The sequence below is a fragment of the Leuciscus leuciscus genome, assembly GCF_965113295.1.
Source record: "Leuciscus leuciscus genome assembly, chromosome: 2".
NCBI lineage: Eukaryota > Metazoa > Chordata > Actinopteri > Cypriniformes > Leuciscidae > Leuciscus > Leuciscus leuciscus.
This window is the reverse complement of record NC_138726.1, coordinates 1,265,885-1,287,975: the sequence shown is the minus strand read 5'-3', so window position 1 is coordinate 1,287,975 and position 22,091 is coordinate 1,265,885. Positions and strand designations below refer to the sequence as shown.

The window sequence follows — 22,091 nt, the reverse complement described above, 5'->3', positions numbered from 1 at the left end:
CAATGAACTTCCCTGCAAGCCATTAAGCCAAAAAAAACAGGTGGTACAGCCTTGTTAGATACAGAAAAGCAGAAGCAGCATCAGTCATTTTGACAGGAGGTGAGTAATAAAGGCAGCAAAGAACAAACGTAGACAAACGTACATTACTCCATTAAAGCAATGTTAGAGGTAAAAAAAAGTGTTATTTTACACCGTAAACCAGTGGTGTAAAACTCCGCTCCTGGAAGGCCACAGTCCTGCAGAGTTTTGCTGTAACCCAGCTCCAACACACTTGATGAGCAGAATCAGGCTGGATTAGGGTTGATGATAAACTCTGCAGGACTGTGGCCCGTTGCACCCCTGTCAGTAAAACTTTTGCATAGTCCCGGGTCTCTGATTTGTTCTTTTAAGCTGGCTAATCAATCTCTCTTTCCTATATATATATATATATATATATATATATATTTCCTTCCTGACCTGGTCCAACTCAGTACTATGTGCCATGAGGGTTTTCTTTACTCCTCCTCCTGTCTAGATCTGCTACGGGAGCTCTCCTGTACTTCACCTTGTATCCCAATCCTTGTAAATCTGAGTGCGTTTCAGCAGTACGCTTCACTTCAATTGTCCCTACACACCATTCTTACATAACATTTTGTTTGTTTAATTAAAAGAGGAATTGTATACATTAACCAGAAAAAACAAACATATTATCACAATAAGATATGCTTGAGGGAAACAGTGATCTTATTACAAGGTATGGGACTTTACAGTTCACTAAATCTAACAAAAGTTTACAAAGTTCATGGCTTTAAAGGGGCTATATGTAAGCATTTTACATGTAGTAATCACTTTCTATTGCTAATGTGTGAACAGCTTTACCGAAAGACCTTCCACGACTTCCTAGGTCGCCTATGAAAACCTGTTGACTGATTTTTATGTGAAGGACTCAGAACATTTTTGCCTCGTAAATCAAAATGATGTGATGTTTAAACTCCCGAGAGCTTGTCTTCAGTTCAGTGACACATGAAACTAAAACTGTTTGGAAACAGTAAATCACTGCAAAGGTATTTCCAACTTCTTTTTATTTCTAAGCAAGACTTCGCCGTGACGTGAGTATATCTAAGTTTTGAATCATGTTCAGAATTCTACATATAGCCCCTTTAAATATATATCCATTAACTCTGTTTGAGGGGTATCGTTAGAATTGATGATTCTAGCATGTTTGCTGAAATCCCACTTTTGATTAGGTAAATTACCCAGCCTGAAATGTCACTTAAAACTAGCAAAGTATGATGGGTGGTTTAACATGTAAGTCAGACAGTCCCTTCATATATAAATGGACGGATTTGGTACAGGTTTATACTTGTACACAAGAATTATTCCAGTGTAATCCAGAGCAACGAACTACTCCAGCATTGTCCATTGACGAAAAGTCAATAATTCACATTTTCAATATAAAAAAAGATCAATATGTTCATCATGAGTTTAAATTGTGATGAGGCTCTGAAAGCATACTTTCTGTCCAGATTTCACTGTCCAGATAAACTCATACCAACGGCTGCTTACCCAAGGAACTGAGCTCCAGAGGGTCCAACCTCGATCAGCCTGCTAGCTAGACCGTCTCCCTCGACCATGGGGGGCATGCTCGCCAGTCGGTGTCTTTTGACCAGTCTACATGTGACTCGAGTCGGGGCGCTGCACTTCCGCGGTGGAATGAGAAGCCGTAGACCATTGTGACGACATCCTCGCATGGCACCGCCTCGGGCGTCCACCATGAAGCTGACTAAGAAGCTGCATTGAGGATGCACAAAGTTAAAATGCATTTGAAAAAGTGATACCATCTTAAGATTAAGGAAGAGTAAAAAAAAATGCATGTCATGGAATCACCACGTGTTCACATACTGTTTTAATGCTATAGCTGAATGTTCAATAGAGCTGTTCTAATTTACATATTTGCTATAGTGGCTCGCTACATGTTAGAAAGTCCAAAAAGTCACTAGATTTGTCAATAGTTGCTTTTTTTGAAAATAAGTCAATAAAGGGGTGTGCAAGAAATCTAGTGATAGAGTCGCTTAATTGACAACACTGAACAGACAGATACATGTAATCTAATCATTATAATTTAATTGTGACTAAAATGTCAAAAAGCAGTAACTAAGTGGCTGTTTACACGACAACATACACATAAAACTTTTGAAAGTCTGTGTTTTGGTTCTTTGAATTTAGATTCTTTGCCTGTTTAGTCCCTGTGTCCTTGGTTTCTATGGTTTCTTATTAGTCCCACCTGTGCCTTGGTTTATCCCTTAATAATACAGATTATTTTTATGATCATTTTATGTTTCGTTTTTTGGTGTATTTATAGTCATTTTTTAAAGTCACAGTATATTGAGAAAAGGTATTTTGTATCCCACGGCAAACAAAATATATATTACGTGATAAGTAATGGATAAAATATAACAGAAGAGAAGTTAATTTTAAGGTTTTACATTGTGTAATCATTTGAATCAAGTTAATGTAAACGAGTCAACTACATAAAACAAATGCAACTGAAAAATACTATAATCTCCACGATCATAAATACATAGTATCAAATTATTAATTCCATGAATTCAATATTTATAAATAAGCATTCGTAAACGTGTATGTCAATAAGGTTGTTCATTTGTAAATAATTTAAATATTAGATGCTGTCAAAATATCAGTATTGTACATTTTGTTGTCTATTGTGTATGCAAATTTAGACAACTGTATGTGTGGTAGAGCCATACATGCATATGAATACCCATAATATCACACTGGATATTCAAATGCATCAACATCATCAAAACAACACATATCACAGTTTGATTTTCATGCAAACACACACACAACACCTGCACAGATTGTCTGGAAATATGGTTTAGAGATACAACCCCGGACACACAACATGCATGGAAAAAAGTGTCATGTTCATGTAATTCTAATGTGAATATAATGTAAATGTTGCACAGTAATTACAATACTGAAAATACTTATGCAACTGCTTCTTATGCTGGTGCACTGATATGGTAATGTGCATATTTCTATTTCAGTAATTATACAGCTTAAGTAAAGACACAAATTATCCTGATCTTAAACATATACTTAAGTGGTAGTTAATACAATTTTCAATTAATAATTTATTTTGTTATATAGTTTGTTATTTGTTGTTCTATTATTTGCTAAGTCTGATCTCACCTAAGTGCTAAGTGAGTGAGAAATCATAGTAATGCTAAACAATAACTAATGGCTGGATGATGAGGATGATGATAATAATATTATGATAATGGAGGAATATCACATCATACTAGATGAGTTTTGAAACATTAAAAAAGAAAGAAAAATAAACAACAAATATTGTGTTAGTCTCCAAGATGAGTTTGTGAAATGAAGAACAACATTCAGATGACTTCAAACTTGCAGTGCCTTTTGGCATCTTTAGGGTCCTATAATTTTTAGATATTATTTTATAAGATTCTACACCTAAATCTAAAAGTCAAATATGTTAATGCCATAAGCCTGGTATATATATATATTACATATAGAATTTGATCACAAATTGCAATATTCCAAGAGGCATAGCAAGAAGACACCAAACGAAGTGACCCTTGTGCACACTGAATGAAGCAGAGGTCAGAGGTCAAATGACACGTCACTCTAGTCACCTGCTATTGTCATGGTCATGACATGGAGAACAACGGCTGAAGACCAAAAATACCATCCATCAGAGAGAAAAGTCAGAAAGAGAGAATGAAGTTTGAAAAACAGAGGAACTTACAGTAATGATCATATAGCAACTTTGCATTTGCAAGGCCGTCAAACTGTAGGTTTCTGGATGTTAAAGATTTGTGCAGAATATGTATGCATATTTTGTTAAAAACCTTAGCCAATACCAGGAACAAATATTCAACTGTGATTTAAAAGAACTGATGAATCGTTCACAATAAGACCAGTAACATGTATAAAGAAAGTGGATTTTGTAAATATGAAGAGCTTCAGTATTTGTATGTGAGATTTAAAGAGGAGTTTTTCATACCCAGAATGAGCAGGACTGGAGGAAAGTGCAATATTGTCCAAGTTTTCCATGTCCCAGCTCAGTCTGTACGAGTCCTGCTCATTTTCTCTCGCGAGAGAAGACACCTGGAGTGGAAGAAGCATCTCTGTTAAAACTGGGCAAGAACTCAGTGTGATACAGACACGAAACACAGAGTTCAAGAAGCCAGAATACTTCCTTAATTTTTATAGGAATAGGAAAATGTTGGCGTTATTCTGTCACTTATTGGGAGCAGTATGCTAGCTGGAGCCATTTACCTCCAGTCTTTGTGCTAAGCTAGGCTAGCGGTGAGTGCGTCAGACAGAGTTACGGCACGCGCGGAGATGAAGAGGGTGTGTATGGACTTATCTAACTCTGGGGAATACGGTGAATAAGCTAAAGTCCCAAAAGGTCGGCGTGTTCCTTTAAAATAAACTCTTCTAAGAGCTGATTTGCGATGGAAAAAGAGAGAAGAATGAGTTTGGTAAAAGGCGGATTCAAATTCGAGTCAAAAACGAACATCACAGGTTTCTTCTGTCATTTTGTCTGGACCAATCAGGCACTGGTGGGCAGAGTCAGTGTAAATAGCCTCTGCAATTGGTGTAAATAGACACTGTGTGTTAAATTGCTTTAGAAACTCTGATACGGTAGAGTATAACGCTCTAACTAAGCATTATGTCATAGAGCTTATGAAGCCCCGCCCCTTTTCAGCGCTGCGCTCGTTGTCTTTCTGTATTTCCACAGCAATCTTACGTATTTATGAATGAACTGCCCGTTTTAAAACCTTCCCGGTCTACTGACATTTGTTAAGACATCTGCTTTAAACATTACAATGCTCGTGATAACTTTCGTTAATGCTCTAACTGAGCGTTGAGTCATAGTGCTTAATTCTTCATTATGTTATACTATGACTATAGGTGCGTCCCAATTCACATGCACTATTCTATGTTCACACTGACAATTACTTATAGAAAATGTGTAATTTAAATACTCGGATGATGTTCTTAATTAAAGGAAACAACGAAGTGTGGAATGTTGGACACTTCATGCACTCGACTGTCTTTAATGAGCTTTACTTATGAATCATCTTCAGACTCAATGACTCTGTGAATGACAAAACCATACACACTACACTGTTGAGCACATAGTGTATAGTGCGTCATTTGGGACACAACTTATGACTTTGAATTCCTTTCTTTTGTACTCAATTTTATGACTTTTAAAGACAATTATTTGTATAATAAAGCCCTAATATGAAAACACTCAAAATTCTCAACTTCACCTGATGGCTGTACATCATTTCCTCCACCATCCCATAATGCTTTGCAGGGTAGTAGCTTTGATGAGTGGGTGTGTAAGACCTGTCCAAACTAAAGGAAAACACCATCATTACTGATTCATTACAGAATCCATCCAGAGTTCCCAAAATACACTGTATAAGAATTATAACACCGGCTCATCATAAACACTCACTGATACTGATTTCTCACATACCTTTGTAATCGACTATGTCAGCGTTAGCACAAAGAAGAATAAGTGGAATACAATTAAATGTATACATTTCAATTTAAAATGTAAAGCGTGAGATACAGTCAAACCAAATATTATACAGACACCAGATATAATTTTTTATATGTTTTTACTAGTGTGTGCAGGACACTATAGTTCATTTATGTAAGTGAGGAGAGCAAAATAAAGTAAACTGTGACATATTATACCCAAATATTCTTCATACAGTGACTACCAGTGACATTTATAACAATTTGGGACCAAAAATTATCCAGAGACTTTGACCTGATCATGTTTTGCTGAAGTGTTTTTTCTTTAATTGCTAATGCTCTTTTTACACACAGACTGAACAAAATGAAGCATTGCTTGGTGATTGGTTGAGCTAAACTGGTATTATCTAATTGTGTAGTGAAATTTAAAGGAACACGGCGACTTTTTGGGACTTTAGCTTATTCACTGTGTCCCCCAGAGTTAGATAAGTCCACACATACCCTTCTCATCTCCGTGCGTGCCGTAACTCTGTCTGACGCACCAACCGCTAGCCTAGCTTAGCACAAAGACTGAAGGTAAACGGCTCCAGCTAGCATACTGCTCCCAATAAGTGACAGAATAACGTCAACATTTTCCTATTTACATGTTGTAATTTGTATAGTCAACATTACAGCTATACATAACAGCGTGTACTAATAGCTGGAGCCGTTTACCTCCAGTCTTTGTGCTAAGCTAGGCTAGCGGTGGGTGCGTCAGACAGAGTTACGGCACGCACGGAGATGAGAAGGGTATGTGTGGACTTATCTAACTCTGGGGGATACGGTGAATAAGCTAACGTCCCAAAAAGTCGGCGTGTTCCTTTAACAGCTGACAGATATTCAACATAATTCATCTGTGAGACAGACTAACAGAAGGATGGACAAAACCAGTGAAATATCAACTGATTTGATAACTCTGAGTCATATTTTATTACCACTTTCTAAATTATAGCGAATATAAACTGTGATAATGTGAGAAATGTTGAAGGTGTCTGAATAAATGCAGGATTGAATGTACAAGGAACTGTAGGTGATCTGACGTGGTACGCTTAGTGAAAATTCAACATGTTTAATATCAAGTCTCCAAACTAACGTACCTGTCGGATCGGCCTCCTTCTAAACTGAAGCGCAGGTAGTTCATGCCGTCCAGGTATTGGCCAGGCAGAGAGTCGTCCCCTAACTCTCTCAAATCCTCAGCTCTCAGATATTCTCCACCGTCACCCGTCATGGTGTCATCACCTGATGACACACACACCATCTTATTACTGTAACGCTTTGACAAGCATTTTCAATATAAATGAGTCACTGGTTCAAAAACATGAGAGACCTTGAGAGAAAACACCTGAGAAGCATCATAAACGCACACATAAACGCAAAGAGATTCTCCGTTTTTTCCATTTACACTTGTTAAAGGTGCAGTGTGTAAACTTTAGTGGCATCTAGTGGTGAGGTTGTGAATTGCAACCAACAGAAGTTACGGTGGCCGACAGGAAGTGATGTTGTCGTCTGAGACAGCAGAGAGTAGGCTTTTTACAAAGATAAATTAAGAAATTATGTTTACTTAATTATTCAGTAAAACGGTGTTATTGTGAATATTATTGTTACTTGTTCATCTTTGTGTCAGTGTTTTATTCGCTGCCTTTAGCTCGCTTCTTATCATGAAGAACAACATAGTGAGGAAACGCGTTTGTCCACTCAGGGCCACCGTAGAAACATGTGGATGTAAGCGGACCCGCGGTGTGTGTAGAGAGAAATGCTCATTCTAAGCTAAAAAAACATAACGCTTCATTAAATAAGGTCTTTATTTACATTTACATTTATCTGACGCTCTTATCCAAAGCGACTTACAATTGCTATATATGTCAGAGGTCGCAGCCTCTGGAGCAACTAGGGGTTAAGTGTCTTGCTCAGGGACACATTGGTGTCTCACAGTGGATTCGAACCCGGGTCTCTCACACCAAAGGCATGTGTCTTATCCATTGCGCCACTACCACCCGCCGAAAACATAGTTATGTGTATGATATTGTATTTCTGTCAACAGATCCTCCTAAATATTACACACTGAACCTTTAAGATATCAGCAAAGCCTCTATGGTTTAGTCCCACAGCATCTAGTGTCCAGTGCAGCAGTTCTAGCGCATTAAAGTGGAGGATAAGCTAATGAAGCAGTTGTGGAGTCTGGCCAGCGGGGGCAGCGTCTCTAGCGTGTGCTGTGAGTTAATGAGCTGACGATTAATGCAAGACATACTGTAGACCGACACTGGCGTTTGGCTTTCGGTTGCATATTGGCTGCCTAGAGTGTGGAACAATGGGGAAAAAAATTAAGTTGAGGTAGCTAAAACTAAAATGTAATCAAAACTGTACAGACATATTTTTTTTAAGAAAAGAAAAAGATCAAGAAAAAAAAGAAACAACAAAACAAAAAAAAACTTTCAAATTAAAACAGAAAATATAAAAGTAAAGTATTAACAAAACTAAAAATGTTAAATAACACAAATATACTTTATGCATTTAATCTCACTTTATCAACCAATGTCTTGGTTAACAATGACTTTAGATAAACATCAGACACAGATTTGTGTTTCATTCTTTTGTTTTCATTGCTGAAGTAAGAGTGTTGAACTTTATTCTTCTTCTGCGTTCACAGCTGAAAGGTTTGTTTGAGCGGCGCCCTCTACTGTACAGGAGTAAATATGCATTTCCTTCAGTCTGAGGATTATTCATTTCACTTCTGGTGTGAAAGGTCCTTATATTGGGCTTAACATGTGACAAAAAAATATTTTGTTATAAAAACAAACAAGCCCAGCCCAGGTGAAAAAAAGTAACTCAGAAGTAACAAGGTATTACTTTCCATAAAAAGTAACTAAAGCAGTTCCCTTTCAAGGGAACTCCCGTTGCGTCGAAAACTGACGCTATGGGAACGCTTTGCGTGATGACGTCTTGAAGCACATGTAAAATCAGTCCAATGGTGTGGCGGAACGTCAGAGGCGGGTGACGTCACGTACCAGGAAACTATAAAAGCCGGCCCAAAACAGAAAACGAAAGCTTTCTGAGTCTTCAGTTGCGCTCTGTGTGAAATCTGTCTGTATATTTGGTGTTGTCTGTCTATATCACATATATATATATATTCAGTATGGCGAGCAAGCAGCAGTTTAGAGTGTGTGTCCATCCCTGCCCGCGTTATTTAACGGGAGGTGATACTCACACTCTTTGTGTTGTTTGTTTGGGTGAGGAGCATGCCCAGTCAGCACTCGAGGGTGGTGACTGTGTGCATTGCGACGCGCTTCCATTGCGTTCGCTCCGATCCCGCTTGGCTCGGTTCACGATCGCGATCCCGCGATCGTGATCCGATCCCGATCGCGTTCCCCAGGGCTCTGGTCCCGCCGCTGCCGAGGCACGGCGGCAATCACAGACCTGGGGTTCGCAAATGGATCTATCAGTGGATGTTGAGACGGGCTCTGCCTTATCTCAGCCTCCTTCTGATAGATCCAGTGCCTCTCATCAGGGTGTGGAAGCACGCGTTGCGGTTTCTTCCCCCCCGATGGAGGCACCAATACTGCAATTGTCCAGCTCTGAGGAGTTGGACGTTGTTAGTATTGACGCTGAGTCTGAGGATTCGCCACCTCAGTATTATGCGTTTGAAGAATTGCTTGATGTTATCACTAGAGCTGTCGAACGATTATCTATTGAGTGGCCAGAAGATAGGCAGGGCGCTCGTTCGAAAAGCAAGCTCGACGAACGTTTCCTGCCATCTCGTGCACAGCCTCAGTGCAGAAGCCTTCCGTTTTTCCCCGATCTCCACACTGAGGTGTCGAGATCGTGGGGGAAACCAGTGTCATATCGAGTGTATACTGCACAAACATCACACTATTCATCCATTCACAATTATAAAGAGCATGGTTATGGGGAGATGCCGAGGGTGGAAGAGACGCTCGCGAGCTATCTCTCTCCAGCAACGGCATCTTCTCTGAAGGCTCCTGCACTTCCATCCAAGCCAGTAAAAGTTACATCTTCCCTGGTTCATAAAGCTTATGCCGCCGCCGGTCAAGCTGCAGCGTGTTTACATACAATGTCCATAATGCAGGCTTACCAGGCTGAGTTATTGGGTGATTCTGAGGATGGCGGGGGTATTAGTGCTGATACGGTGTCTGAACTGCGTAGAGCCACAGATTTGTCTCTCAGGGCCACCAAGGAGACGGCTAAATCCATCGGCCGCTCTATGGCAGCCCTGGTGGCCACTGAGAGGCATCTGTGGCTCAACTTAAGTGACATAAAGGACAAAGAAAAACATGTTCTTTTAGATGCACCAGTATCCACGCAAGGGTTATTTGGAGACGCAGTTAATAGTGCTGTAGCGAAGTCACAAGAAGCTTCAAAACAGGCAGCTGCACTTCAGAAACTTCTCCCCCGCCGTTCTTTCTATGAGGCTGCTGAGCGGGAGCAGTCTAAAAAGAGCGCTGAGCACCGCGCCACTCAGAAACAGAGCGTTTCCTCCCGTGCTCCCCCACAAAAATCTCGGGGACACGGAGGGCGCTCTCCCGTTATTACCGCCAAGAAGGCTGCTGGGGAAAAGTCCTGATGTCTGAGGGCTCAGGACAAATGAGGGTAGTCCCCCCGAAGCAGAGCGGTTAACACCTCTTTTCACGGTGCCCGTCTCTCTTCGGTGCCCTAAGGGGAGCGTTCTGCCAACCCTGCCGCCTCCGGTGTTACAGGGCGCAGCGGTCTCCGGCGAGCACATATCTCAAGGTCCACCCGGAAACGTAGTGGCCTCGGGATGCCCGCCCCCTCTGAGGAGGGTGCTAGAGCAGTCTGTTCGGTCGTTCCCTGCCGGTGCGCCGTTACAGGGCGACGAACCGACTACTCAACAGCAGGAGAAAAATACGGTGCCGTCTCTTTTCGGTGCCCTCAGGGGACCGTTCTGCCAACCCTGCCGCCTCCGGTGTTACAGGGCGCAGCGGTCTCCGGCGAGCACATATCTCAAGGTCCACCCGGAAACGTAGTGGCCTCGGGATGCCCGCCCCCTCTGAGGAGGGTGCTAGAGCAGTCTGTTCGGTCGTTCCCTGCCGGTGCGCCGTTACAGGGCGACGAACCGACTACTCAACAGCAACACAATCCAGAAACCAGTCTCGAGAGGCCGGTACCTTTAGTAGAATCTTTGACAGCGTGGAAGCTACTGTCAAATGTTTCTCGTTGGGTCCTGCAGACCGTGGGAATGGGTATCAGATACAATTCTAGAAACGCCCACCTCGGTTTATGGGGGTCCCGCCCACAGTGGTGGGCCCCGAGCAGGTTCTGGTTATGGAACAGGAAGTAAACACTCTGTTAGAGAAAGGGGCCATAGAATATGTACCTCCCTCCAACAGGGAAACCGGGTTTTACAGCCGGTACTTCATAGTTCCAAAGAAGGACGGGGGATTGCGTCCCATTTTAGATCTTCGAGTTCTGAATGAGTCAGTCATGCAGCTCAAGTTCAAAATGTTAACATTGAGTTAATCGTGCTACAGATCAGGTCCGAGGACTGGTTTGTCACGATAGACCTCAAGGACGCATATTTCCATCCGTCCGTGTCATTGGAAGTTCCTGAGGTTTGCTTTCGGGGGCAAAGCATACCAATATTGAGTTCTTCCATTCGGCCTGGCTTTATCACCCCGCACTTTCACCAAATGCGTGGATGCAGCTCTGGCGCCTCGGCGCCTCCAGGGTATTCGCATCATGAACTACATCGACGATTGGTTGATTTTAGCTCAGTCGCATCAGATGGCGGTTCAACATCGAGATGTTGTTCTCGCCCATATGAAAGAGTTGGGGTTACGGCTGAACGCCGAGAAGAGTGTGCTTTCTCCATTTTAGAGGACCACTTTTTTAGGCGTGGTTTGGGATTCAGTGTCGATGCAGGCGCGCCTGTCATCGCCACGCTTCGATTCCATCCTGGCAGCTGTGAGAAGTGTAAAGCTAGGCCAGCTACTCACTGTCAAACAGTTCCAGAGACTGTTGGGTTTCATGGCAGCAGCTTCCAACGGGATACCTTTTGGACTGCTGCACATGAGGCCCCTGCAGTGGTGGCTCAGGACCAGAGGGTTTTTCCCCGAGGGGCAACCCATTTCGCACAATCAAGGTCACGCGGTGATGCCTACGAGGAAACTTTATGCCCTGAACTGAAGAGTATTCACCTCTTTGTGTAGTGACCGTCGGTTGGATCCAGTCAACTGCCCAATTGGTACAGTTCTGGAGTTCCTGCAGGACCGGTTCACTGCAGGTCTGACCCCGTCCACTTTAAAGGTTTATGTGGCGGCCGTAGGTGCTTACCACAGTCCTTTGGGTGGAATGTCTGTGGGGAAAGACCCTTTGGTATCTCGTTTCCCTCGTGGCACTTGGAGGTCCTCCTCCCTTTCGAAATCGGACCAGGAGGCGAATAATTTGCTTTGCCCTGTTCGGGCGTTAGACGCGTATGTCCACAGAGCTGCCCTGTGGCGTAAAAGTGACTTTTGCTCCCCTAACAAGGGAGGTCCAGTGTCTAAGCAAAGGATGAGCAAGTGGGTGGTTGAGACTATCTCACTGGCTTATGAGGCGGCTGGACAGCCTTCTCCTTTGGCTGTCCGGTCGCTCTCTACTAGGAGTATGGCGGCCTCTAAGGCCCTTATATCAGGAGTATCGTTACAGGACGTCTGTGATGCGGCAGGCTGGTCCTCACCGCACACCTTCGTCAGGTTCTACTCTCTGGATTTAGACTCTACTCCAGGGTCTCATGTTTTGTCTTCTTAGTGCTGCTCACATGATTACACACAGGACAGACATTTGTAGCTATGGAGGCGTTGGTATAGACGTTCCCATAGCGTCAGTTTTCGACGCAACGGGAGTTCCCTTGAAAGGGAACGCCTCGGTTACGACTGTAACCTCGGTTCCCTGAAGAGGGAACGAGCGTTGCGTCGCCCTGCCATATCTCCTTCATGCCTGTCAGCTCGACTTCAGACTTTTACGAAGCTTTCGTTTTCTGTTTTGGGCCGGCTTTTATAGTTTCCTGGTACGTGACGTCACCCGCCTCTGACGTTCCGCCACACCATTGGACTGATTTTACATGTGCTTCAAGACGTCATCACGCAAAGCGTTCCCATAGCGTCAGTTTTCGACGCAACGCTCGTTCCCTCTTCAGGGAACCGAGGTTACAGTCGTAACCGAGGCGTTATTGTAATACATTACTTTTAAAGGGATACTCCACTTTTTTTGGAAATAGGCTCATTTTACCATTCTCCCAGAGTTAAACAGTTGAGTTTTACCGTTTTCGAATCCATTCAGCCGATCTCCGGGTCTGGGGGTCCCACTTTTAGCATAGCTTAGCATAATGAATTGAACCGGACAAGACCGTTAGCATCTCTCTCAAAAAAATGAACAAAGAGTTTCGATATTTTTCCTATTTAAAACTTGACTCTTCTGTAGTTGCATCGTGTACTAAGACCGACGGAAAATGAAATGTTGCGATTTTCTAGGCTGATATGGCTAGGAACTATACTCTCATTCCTGCGTAATAATCAAGAAACTTTGCTGCCGTACCATGAGTCCAGCAGGCGTAATGATATGACGCAGCACCTGATAATAGTCCCCAGCTCAGTAGCCTATTATCAGGCGCTGCGCCATATCAGCCTAGAAAATCGCAACTTTTCATTTTCCGTCGGTCTTAGTACACGATGCAACTACAGAAGAGTCAAGTTTTAAATAGGAAAAATATCGAAACTCTTTGTTCATTTTTTTGAGAGAGATGCTAACGGTCTTGTCCGGTTCAATTCATTATGCTAAGCTATGCTAAAAGTGGGACCCCCAGACCCGGAGATCGGCTGAATGGATTCGAAAACGGTAAAACTCAACTGTTTAACTCTGGGGGAGTTGTAAAATGAGCCTATTTCCAAAAAAAGTGGAGTATCCCTTTAAATGTAACTTTGCCCAACACTGCAAAATAATTAGTTTCAGTATACTTATAAAAATACTCCAATATTTGGCATACTACTAAAACCTATTGACTGCACTACAATTCCAATTTACAATAGCAAAGTTAAATAATTTAAATCATATCATTGTGTTTCATTCAAAAAAATCAACCACTGTAAAGGTTAGTCAGTCATTTAGTAAACTGCATTTAAATGTAACCAATCCCATCATGCCATGCTCACTTCTTCCATAACCTCGCTGTCGGACGGAAACCTCGTATCTCCATGTATCGTCTCTTTTCATAAAATCATTACTGGGTTTTGCAAATATCTAACCGATGAAAAGTATTAAAAAGAGCATGTGACTGAACCTCGTAACTCCATTGGCTCCTCAGACTGTCAGTCAAACTTCATAACTCCGCCCACATTTTGCAGCGTTTCTGCTTGTTTGCAATGCAATGGTGAATAAAGAACTGATTGTTTGAGTGAGAACAGTGTTTTCTTGACTCGAGAGACACTATTTGAGGAGCGGAGAGAGTCTCAGTTTAGCATTTAATGTCGAGTCACAGCCAGGACTGTATAATGACAGACAAAACATGACATTCGCTGGTCAAACACCTCATAACTCTATTTAAGCTTGATTTTGATAAAATGTTGATAATATAACGACACATGCAAGTGTCTGAGCACATATTAAGCCACAATATCAACTTTGACAACACAGTGTTTTTTCCATGAAAAGTATCGGTTTTGGACATACGAGGTTTCCGCCCCTATTATTAACATCATTAAAACCAAGATCATTTATAAAGTTTGAGAAGTCATTACAGCACACCAATCCACGCTTTGTCACCTTCAAAATCAATAGAGTCATCTGACATTGCTCCATCATCTATCTGTGTGGGAACTGTGGGAAACTCCATGTTAATACACATAATTAACCCAATTACAGCAGAACACATACAACAGATCACAAGAGAAATCTCATCAGACGAGCCAATATACTAGAAGAGATCATCCTGGATACACTGACTGTCACAACTGACTGACTGATTGATTGATTGATTGATTGATTGATTGATTGATTGATTGATTGATTAATTGATTAATTGACTGATTTATTGATTGATGGATTGATTGATTGATTGATTGATTGATTGATTGATTGATTGATTGATTGATTGATTGATTGATTGACAGATGGATAGACTGATTGAATAAAGCAGTTTAATAAAGCAATAAAGTAATAGTTTGTCACACTCACCCTCTTCGTCAGACACTTCGAGAACTTCTGTCATGGTCTCTGGCACATTTAGCTTGTGTTTCTCTGTCACCGTCTGTGAAGAAGCAGATTCTTTAAGTACAGTAAAACACACAGTGTGTATTGATGTGTAGGACAGATGTGTGTGTTCTCAGGACAGTGAAACACACAGTGTGTATTGATGTGTAGGACAGATGTGTGTGTTCTCAGGGCAGTGAAACACACAGTGTGTATTGATGTGTAGGACAGATGTGTGTGTTCTCAGGACAGTGAAACACACAGTGTGTATTGATGTGTAGGACAGATGTGTGTGTTCTCAGGACAGTAAAACACACAGTGTGTATTGATGTGTAGGACAGATGTGTGTGTTCTCAGGACAGTGAAACACACAGTGTGTATTGATGTGTAGGACAGATGTGTGTGTTCTCAGGGCAGTGAAACACAGTGTGTATTGATGTGTAGGACAGATGTGTGTGTTCTCAGGGCAGTGAAACACACAGTGTGTATTGATGTGTAGGACAGATGTGTGTGTTCTCAGGACAGTGAAACACACAGTGTGTATTGATGTGTAGGACAGATGTGTGTGTTCTCAGGACAGTGAAACACACAGTGTGTATTGATGTGTAGGACAGATGTGTGTTCTCAGGACAGTGAAACACACAGTGTGTATTGATGTGTAGGACAGATGTGTGTGTTCTCAGGACAGTGAAACACACAGTGTGTATTGATGTGTAGGACAGATGTGTGTGTTCTCAGGTGAACTTGCCGTTGTTGTAGTGATGATTTCTTCGGTCACGACTTTCAGTGTGTCGACCACAGAGATGTAACCCAGACGCCGAGCGATCGCAAGAGCCGTGTTTCCATTCTACAGTCAGGACATGGAGACAATCACTAGATTAGACAACGAGTGTGTGTGTGTGTGTGTGTGTGTGTGTGTGTGTGTTTATATTCACTCACCACAGTGATGGCATTGGGTTTTGCTCCATACTGTAGTAAGATGTTAATTATGTGTGTGTTTCCTTGTTGTGCCGCCTGATGTAGAGGCGTATAACCATTCTGACAAGAAGACAAATGTTAGATTTTACAATAAGCCTATGACACATTGCTATATATACTGTATATATATATATATATATATATATATATATAAAATACTCATGATTTTGTATTTTAATACAAAACTGTCTACATATAAAAAATGAATAGATTAAGAAATACCTTTGTTTTAGCATTGACACTTGCTTCACTCTTCAATAGAAAATTAACTATCTTGGTATTTCCATAGTGACAGGCGACAATAAGAGGCGTGTATCCCAACTGCAATCGAGACCATATCGTCACGTCAGTGAAATGATTTAAAAAGCCTGTAAAAGCCTCGTTTTGGGGTGTAAAACGCTCTTCTTACTTTGGTTTGTTGGTCGAGGACGGCACCGTGTTTGACTAAGATCTCACCAACACCGACTTTGTCTTCTTGGGCAGCGAGATGAAGAGATGTGAGTCCGCTCTGAGAAAACATGAACCAACCAAACCAGATATTTGCAGGAGTTCAGCATCATTAAAAGAAAAGCTTAATAACAGTCTTGGCTTTGGTTATCAGGGTCCCATAACACATAAAACACATTGATCAGAACCAGCACAATAAACATGCTCCTCTATTTCTGTCAAATCATGAGTTTAGGGTCAAATTCAACGGATGATTGGCTCTTAATAGATATAAACGGATTACTTTTCATTGCTTTCTGTCATTGTTATTTCTTGTAGTTTTGCTCTTCTCTTTCAGCTGGAATTCGCCTACTTATACCACGCTCTAAAAGTATACTGTACTCGCGGGAAATCAAGAAAACGAGATTTAAACAAAAAGACTAACTGTGTTGAGCTGTATAACAATGATTAGTTTTCTGTCGATTAATGCATCCAAACAGTTTCTCACCTGTCTAATAAAACACATAATATATTAAAGCGTCTTTGGGGTTTCCATGTTTTCTACAGAATAAAACCATAAATCAGTCTGTGTCCTGGTTAAAACTGCTTATTTCTCTGGATTTAAACATTCTTAGAAACATTTGGGATAATGTAAGTACACAAATCAACTCAATATATAATATTGTTCAAGTGGATTTTGGATATTTTGATCCAAAAATCTTATATAGTATAGTGTGCCTTTAAGGTTGGCTGCATTGACAGTTTAGCTTTCTTGTTTTTTTCCCTCTTCACATTAATGTTAGTCTCTGCTATAACATTATCTGTTCATAAGATTGGTATCGAAAATATATTTTTCAGGAACCGGTAAGTCTAAAAACGCACATGGTCAATGCACGCACTTTTGCTAGTTTAACGACGGGAAAAATGGTCTGCGCTCCCGGCGCTGGTCTAAAAGTGTTGTCTCTATTCTCTTAGTGAGTAATGGGTGTGTTTTGTCTCTATTCTCTTACATTACATTTATGCATTTGGCAGACGCTTTTATCCAAAGCGACTTACATTGCATTATCCTATACATTTATACATAGGTATGTGCAATCCCCTGGGATCGAACCCACAACCTTGCGTTGTTAACGCAATGCTCTTACCACTGAGCTACAGGAAAGCTCTTAATGAGTAATGTGTGTGTTTTGGGCGTAACGTGCAATAAACCAATCAGAGTCTCATCTCCCAATTCCCTTTAAAAGCCAGTTGCGCTCGCGCCATGACGGATTCGCTATTTACATGGCAAGGCAAGGCAAGGCAAGGCAAGTTTATTTATATAGCACATTTCATACACAATGGCAATTCAAAGTGCTTTATGTTGTGGAAAATCCAGCGTTTCTTATAATCATTCGTTTCCAAACTGTTTAATCATATGTTTCTGTGAGGTTTTCTAGCAGCTGAAGGAGGACAGGGAAGCGAGAGGGCCAATTTAGGTCGTAGATGAAGGCCTTTGGGTGTCTCAGGGACATAGAACAGTGTGACCTGTACCAGGGGGTAGAAACCAGTCCGAACCAGCAGAAGATAGGGGGTATCTTTCTGGAAATTTACAAGAAACCTGGAAGGAGGAGTTTTTGCCAAGAAACTGTATAAAATGTCTATGTTTTATTATGTCTAATAGGTATTCTATTTCAAAGCTGGGTGGCTGCGGCTTTTGTGAAAAGAATCCTCATTGAAATAAACATTTTCTCTTTATTACAGTTTTGTCTCTTGAAAGTTTCTTACACCTCTGATGCTGTTTGATATTAACTATTGAAAATTGCCATTACACTTTACATAGAAGAAATTAAAATAATGAAAAGAAATAAGAATAATTAAAACAGTTTAGAAAAATAAAATAAAATACAGTTCTTTTAAAAAATAAAAAAGAATATTTATTATAGATCTTTCTTTCAAAGGATTCCCTTAAGACTTAAATCTTTCAACCTTCTTTTAACCTTCAATCTTCTTACGACTTCCATCTATCAACTTTCCTTTAACTTTCTTTTCTCCCTAATTTACTCACACGTTCTTTTCACTTTCTTTAGCACTTTAGCACTGCGTTCACATTCTTTCTCAGACGAAAACTTTAATATCGTCATTTAAATACTGTTCTACTTTCAAACCCACATTAATCACTTTCACATTATCACCTTCTGAGTGGGCATTTACAGTTTCGGGCTAAATGCCCTGCTGACATAGGAGAAATTAAAATAATTAAAAGAAATAAGAATAATTAAAACAGTTTAGAAAAATAGAGTAAAATACAGTACAGTACAAACAGTCGGACGAACAGCGGCACAGTGCTCATTCAGTAAATGCATAGCTAAACAGAAGTGTTTTGAGTCTGGATTTGAATGTGACCACTGTAGGAGCACATCTGATCTCTTCTGGAAGCTGTTTCCAGCTGTGACTGGCATAATAGCTAAAAGCAGACTCACCATGTTTAGAATGAACCCTTGGTATTTCTAGCTGATATGATCCTAATGATCTGAGTGATCTGTTGGGTTTATATTCAGTGAGCATATCTGCAATGTATTGAGGTCCTAGGCCATTGAATGATTTATATACCAGTAATAATACTTTAAAATCAATCCTAAATCTAACTGGGAGCCAGTGTAAAGACCTGAGGACTGGTGTGATATGTTCATATTTTCTGGTTCTGCTCAGAATCCTGGCGGCAGCGTTCTGTATGAGCTGACACTGTCTTATGGTCTTTTTGGGAAGGCCAGTGAGGAGTCCATTACAATAATCCACCCTGCTGGTGATGAAAGCATGCACAAGTTTCTCTAAGTCTTGTCTGGAAACAAAGCATCTAATTCTTGCAATATTTTTCAGATGATAGTATGCTGATTTAGTTATTGCTTTGACATGACTACTGAAACTAAGGTCTGACTCTAGTGTCACACCAAGATTCCTGACTTGATGTTTAGTTGTTTGACCCCTAGAGTGAAGGTATGCGTTCACTTTGAGAACTTCATCTTTGTTTCCAAACGCAATAACTTCAGTTTTGTCTTTGTTTAATTGAAGAAAGTTTTGACACATCCAACTGTTGACTTCGTCAATGCATCGGCACAGGGAGTCAATGGGGCTGTAATCGTTAGGCGATAGGGCTAAGTACAGCTGTGTGTCGTCTGCATAGCTGTGGTAAGCAATTTGGTTATTTCTCATTATTTGGCTCATTGGGAGCATATACAGGTTGAACAGGAGTGGCGCAAGAATTGAGCCTTGAGGGACTCCGCATGTCATGGATGTCCACTCAGACTTATGGTCTCCTATACTCACATAATAACCTCTCCCATCTAAGTATGACCTGAACCATTTTAGGACTATCCCAGAAAGCCCCACCCAGTTTTCCAGCCTGTCAAGAAGTATGTTATGATCGACAGTGTCAAATGCAGCACTGAGGTCGAGTAGTACCAGCACTGATAATTTGCCTGAATCAGTATTTAAGCGAATATCGTTTATTATCTTTATGAGCGCTGTCTCTGTGCTGTGATGCGGTCGGAAACCAGATTGAAAATTATCAAAGTATCCATTCGAGCTTAAGAATTTGTTCAGCTGATTGAAGACAACTTTTTCAATGATCTTGCCTATGAAAGGAAGATTTGAGATCGGTCTATAGTTGCTTAATATGGTCTTATCCAGATTGCTCTTTTTCAGGAGGGGCTTGACAACTGCAGTTTTCAGGGAGTTTGGAAAACTCCCAGAGAGAAGTGAGGCATTTACCACTTCTAGAAGATCTGCTTCTAAACTGTTTAGCACAATTTTGAAGAAAGATGTGGGAAGTGTGTCAAGGGCGCATGTTGATGTTTTAAGGTGTTGTACGGTTTCTTCCAAAATTTTGCCATCAATTTCTTTGAAGTCAGACATAGTAACTACTTTCTCAGGTGGTCTGATCTGTCTGACCCCAGTGCAACTCAAGGATGTGCTGATCACCTTTCTGATATTATTGATTTTCTCAGAGAAGAAAGAAGCAAACTCACTGCACTTGCTGTTTGAGAGCATTTCACTAGGAATCTGGCTTGGGGGGTTTGTCAGTCTCTCTACAGTAGCAAAAAGAGTGCGTGTGTTGTTTAAATTGCTGTTTATAATATTTGAGAAGAAAGTCTGTCTAGCTTTGCCTAGTTCCATATTGAAAGCATGCAGGCTGTCTTTGTAGATGTTATAATGGACTACAAGTTTTGTCTTCCGCCACATGCGCTCTGCTTTTCTGCATTGTCTTTTCATATGTTGCACTGCTGTTGAGTTTCTCCAAGGTGCTTTTTGTCTGCCACTCTTCTTCCTGACTTTAACAGGAGCAATATCATCAATTATATTTTTAACTTTTGAGTTAAAAGAATCAAGGAGAAAATCAACAGAGTCAGCAGATATGCTTGGTGTTAAGGATATAGCCTTCATAAATAGTACACTAGTGTTCTCATTTAAGCATCTCTTCTTGACAGACACAGATCCAGCTTCAGTGGCAGGAGAGATCAATATATCAAAGAAAATACAGAAATGATCAGACAGTGCTACATCCTTAATAAAAATCGATGAAATGTTTAGACCCTTACTGATAAGTAAATCTAGAGTGTGTCCATGATTGTGTGTGGGTCCATGTACATGCTGAGTCAGATCAAAAGTTTTTAAAACAGTTTTGATTTCTTTTGCCATATTGTTTTCTGCATTATCTATGTGAATGTTAAAATCTCCAGCAATGGCAAAACAGTCAAACTCTGAGGTAATTGTTGATAACAGTTCTGTAAAGTCCTCAGCAAAGGCTGGAGAATATTTTGGAGGCCTGTAAATAATGATAAGTAAAATGCGAGGAGCACCTTTTAACACAGTACCCAGATATTCGAAAGACGGGTAATTCCCAAATGATATTTGCTTACATTGATAAATATCTTTAAAAAGAGCAGCTAGACCCCCACCTCTCTTAACAGCTCTGCAGACACTCATAAAAGTAAAGTTAGGAGGGGCTGTTTCATTGAGGATTGTTGCACTGCAGTTGTCTTCTAGCCAGGTTTCATTTAGAAACATAAAGTCCAGGTTGTTTGTGGTTATTAAGTCGTTGACTAGAAGTGATTTATTTTTAAGTGAGCGAATGTTTAAAAGTGCTAACTTAACAGTCTTACTTTTTGTCCCCACAGCAATCTTAGTTTGACATGTAATAGGCACCAGATTAGTTGGGTTTGCTGTACGGCTATTGAAGGCCTTAGACTTTCTATCTTGTAATAGAACAGCAATAGAGAAAGATACAGGCACACTGGGTTCCCGCTTGTTCTGTAAACATTTGAGAAAGTTACTGTTATCATAGCAGGAACCCAAAACATATCACTGAGAGCTGGTATCAGTTGTTTTTGGTTGACCTCGAGCAGATGGAGGAGGGTGTGGGCCCTGGCGTTTTGGCCGAAGAGGCCGAAGAGCTCTCACAGAGGCAGGGGGAGGGCGAGCTCGGCGCGCAGGCTTCGGTGTTTGAGGTGCCTGACGTTTTTTGGTTGGTATCTGGGGGCTTGCAGCAAAAGAGTGGGATAGTCTGGTTCCAGCATGCACCAGTTCTTCCATTTTCTGTGAGAAGCACAGGAGTGGAGTTGCTGGCGAGAGTGAAAGAGTATCTGGTGAAGGGGGCTGTTGCTCAGGTGTTATAGGAGGCTGTGATATGCTGTCCTGGCTTCCCTGGCTGTTTTCCAGGAAGTCGTCCTTGGGTGCTGAATCTTGGAGCAGTTCTAATATGTCTGTCTGTGGTGAGCTCTGTGGGCATGGCTCAGCTGAGATTGTGTCCGTGAGCAGAGGTTGTTGTGGCTCAGTGGTGTTATCATTGTCCTTGTGTGATATGTCAACATCATGTCCATCTTGTTGCTGAAGTGAAGTCCCGTGTTCATTCATACTGTTTCCAGGTGTGTGTGTGTCGTTCAGAT

The 22,091-nt window shown here is 41.1% G+C and overlaps 2 protein-coding genes across 42 annotated transcripts in view; one reads left to right on the top strand and one right to left on the bottom strand.

The window, feature by feature from the left end:
- ank2b (ankyrin 2b, neuronal) overlaps positions 1 to 22,091 on the bottom strand; it is a 191,860-nt gene that overhangs the window by 39,122 nt on the left and 130,647 nt on the right. For 26 of the 41 annotated variants that reach the window (XM_082160841.1, XM_082160835.1, XM_082160844.1 and 23 more), the window contains 11 exons: positions 16,154 to 16,252; positions 15,967 to 16,065; positions 15,706 to 15,804; positions 15,515 to 15,613; positions 14,752 to 14,824; positions 14,341 to 14,394; positions 6,666 to 6,807; positions 5,313 to 5,400; positions 4,034 to 4,137; positions 3,663 to 3,698; positions 1,546 to 1,770 (listed from right to left, as the gene is read on the bottom strand). In XM_082160841.1, the coding sequence (XP_082016967.1) occupies positions 1,546 to 1,770; positions 3,663 to 3,698; positions 4,034 to 4,137; positions 5,313 to 5,400; positions 6,666 to 6,807; positions 14,341 to 14,394; positions 14,752 to 14,824; positions 15,515 to 15,613; positions 15,706 to 15,804; positions 15,967 to 16,065; positions 16,154 to 16,252 (1,118 nt within the window). The remainder of the gene's footprint in view (positions 1 to 1,545; positions 1,771 to 3,662; positions 3,699 to 4,033; positions 4,138 to 5,312; positions 5,401 to 6,665; positions 6,808 to 14,340; positions 14,395 to 14,751; positions 14,825 to 15,514; positions 15,614 to 15,705; positions 15,805 to 15,966; positions 16,066 to 16,153; positions 16,253 to 22,091) is intronic. The other 15 variants (XM_082160836.1, XM_082160842.1, XM_082160860.1 and 12 more) reach the window with 3 other exon arrangements.
- LOC309488793 (uncharacterized protein) overlaps positions 18,068 to 22,091 on the top strand; it is a gene marked incomplete at its 3' end in the record, with an annotated part of 264,286 nt that continues 260,262 nt past the window's right edge. Inside the window, exon 1 of the mRNA XM_082157194.1 lies at positions 18,068 to 21,243. The remainder of the gene's footprint in view (positions 21,244 to 22,091) is intronic.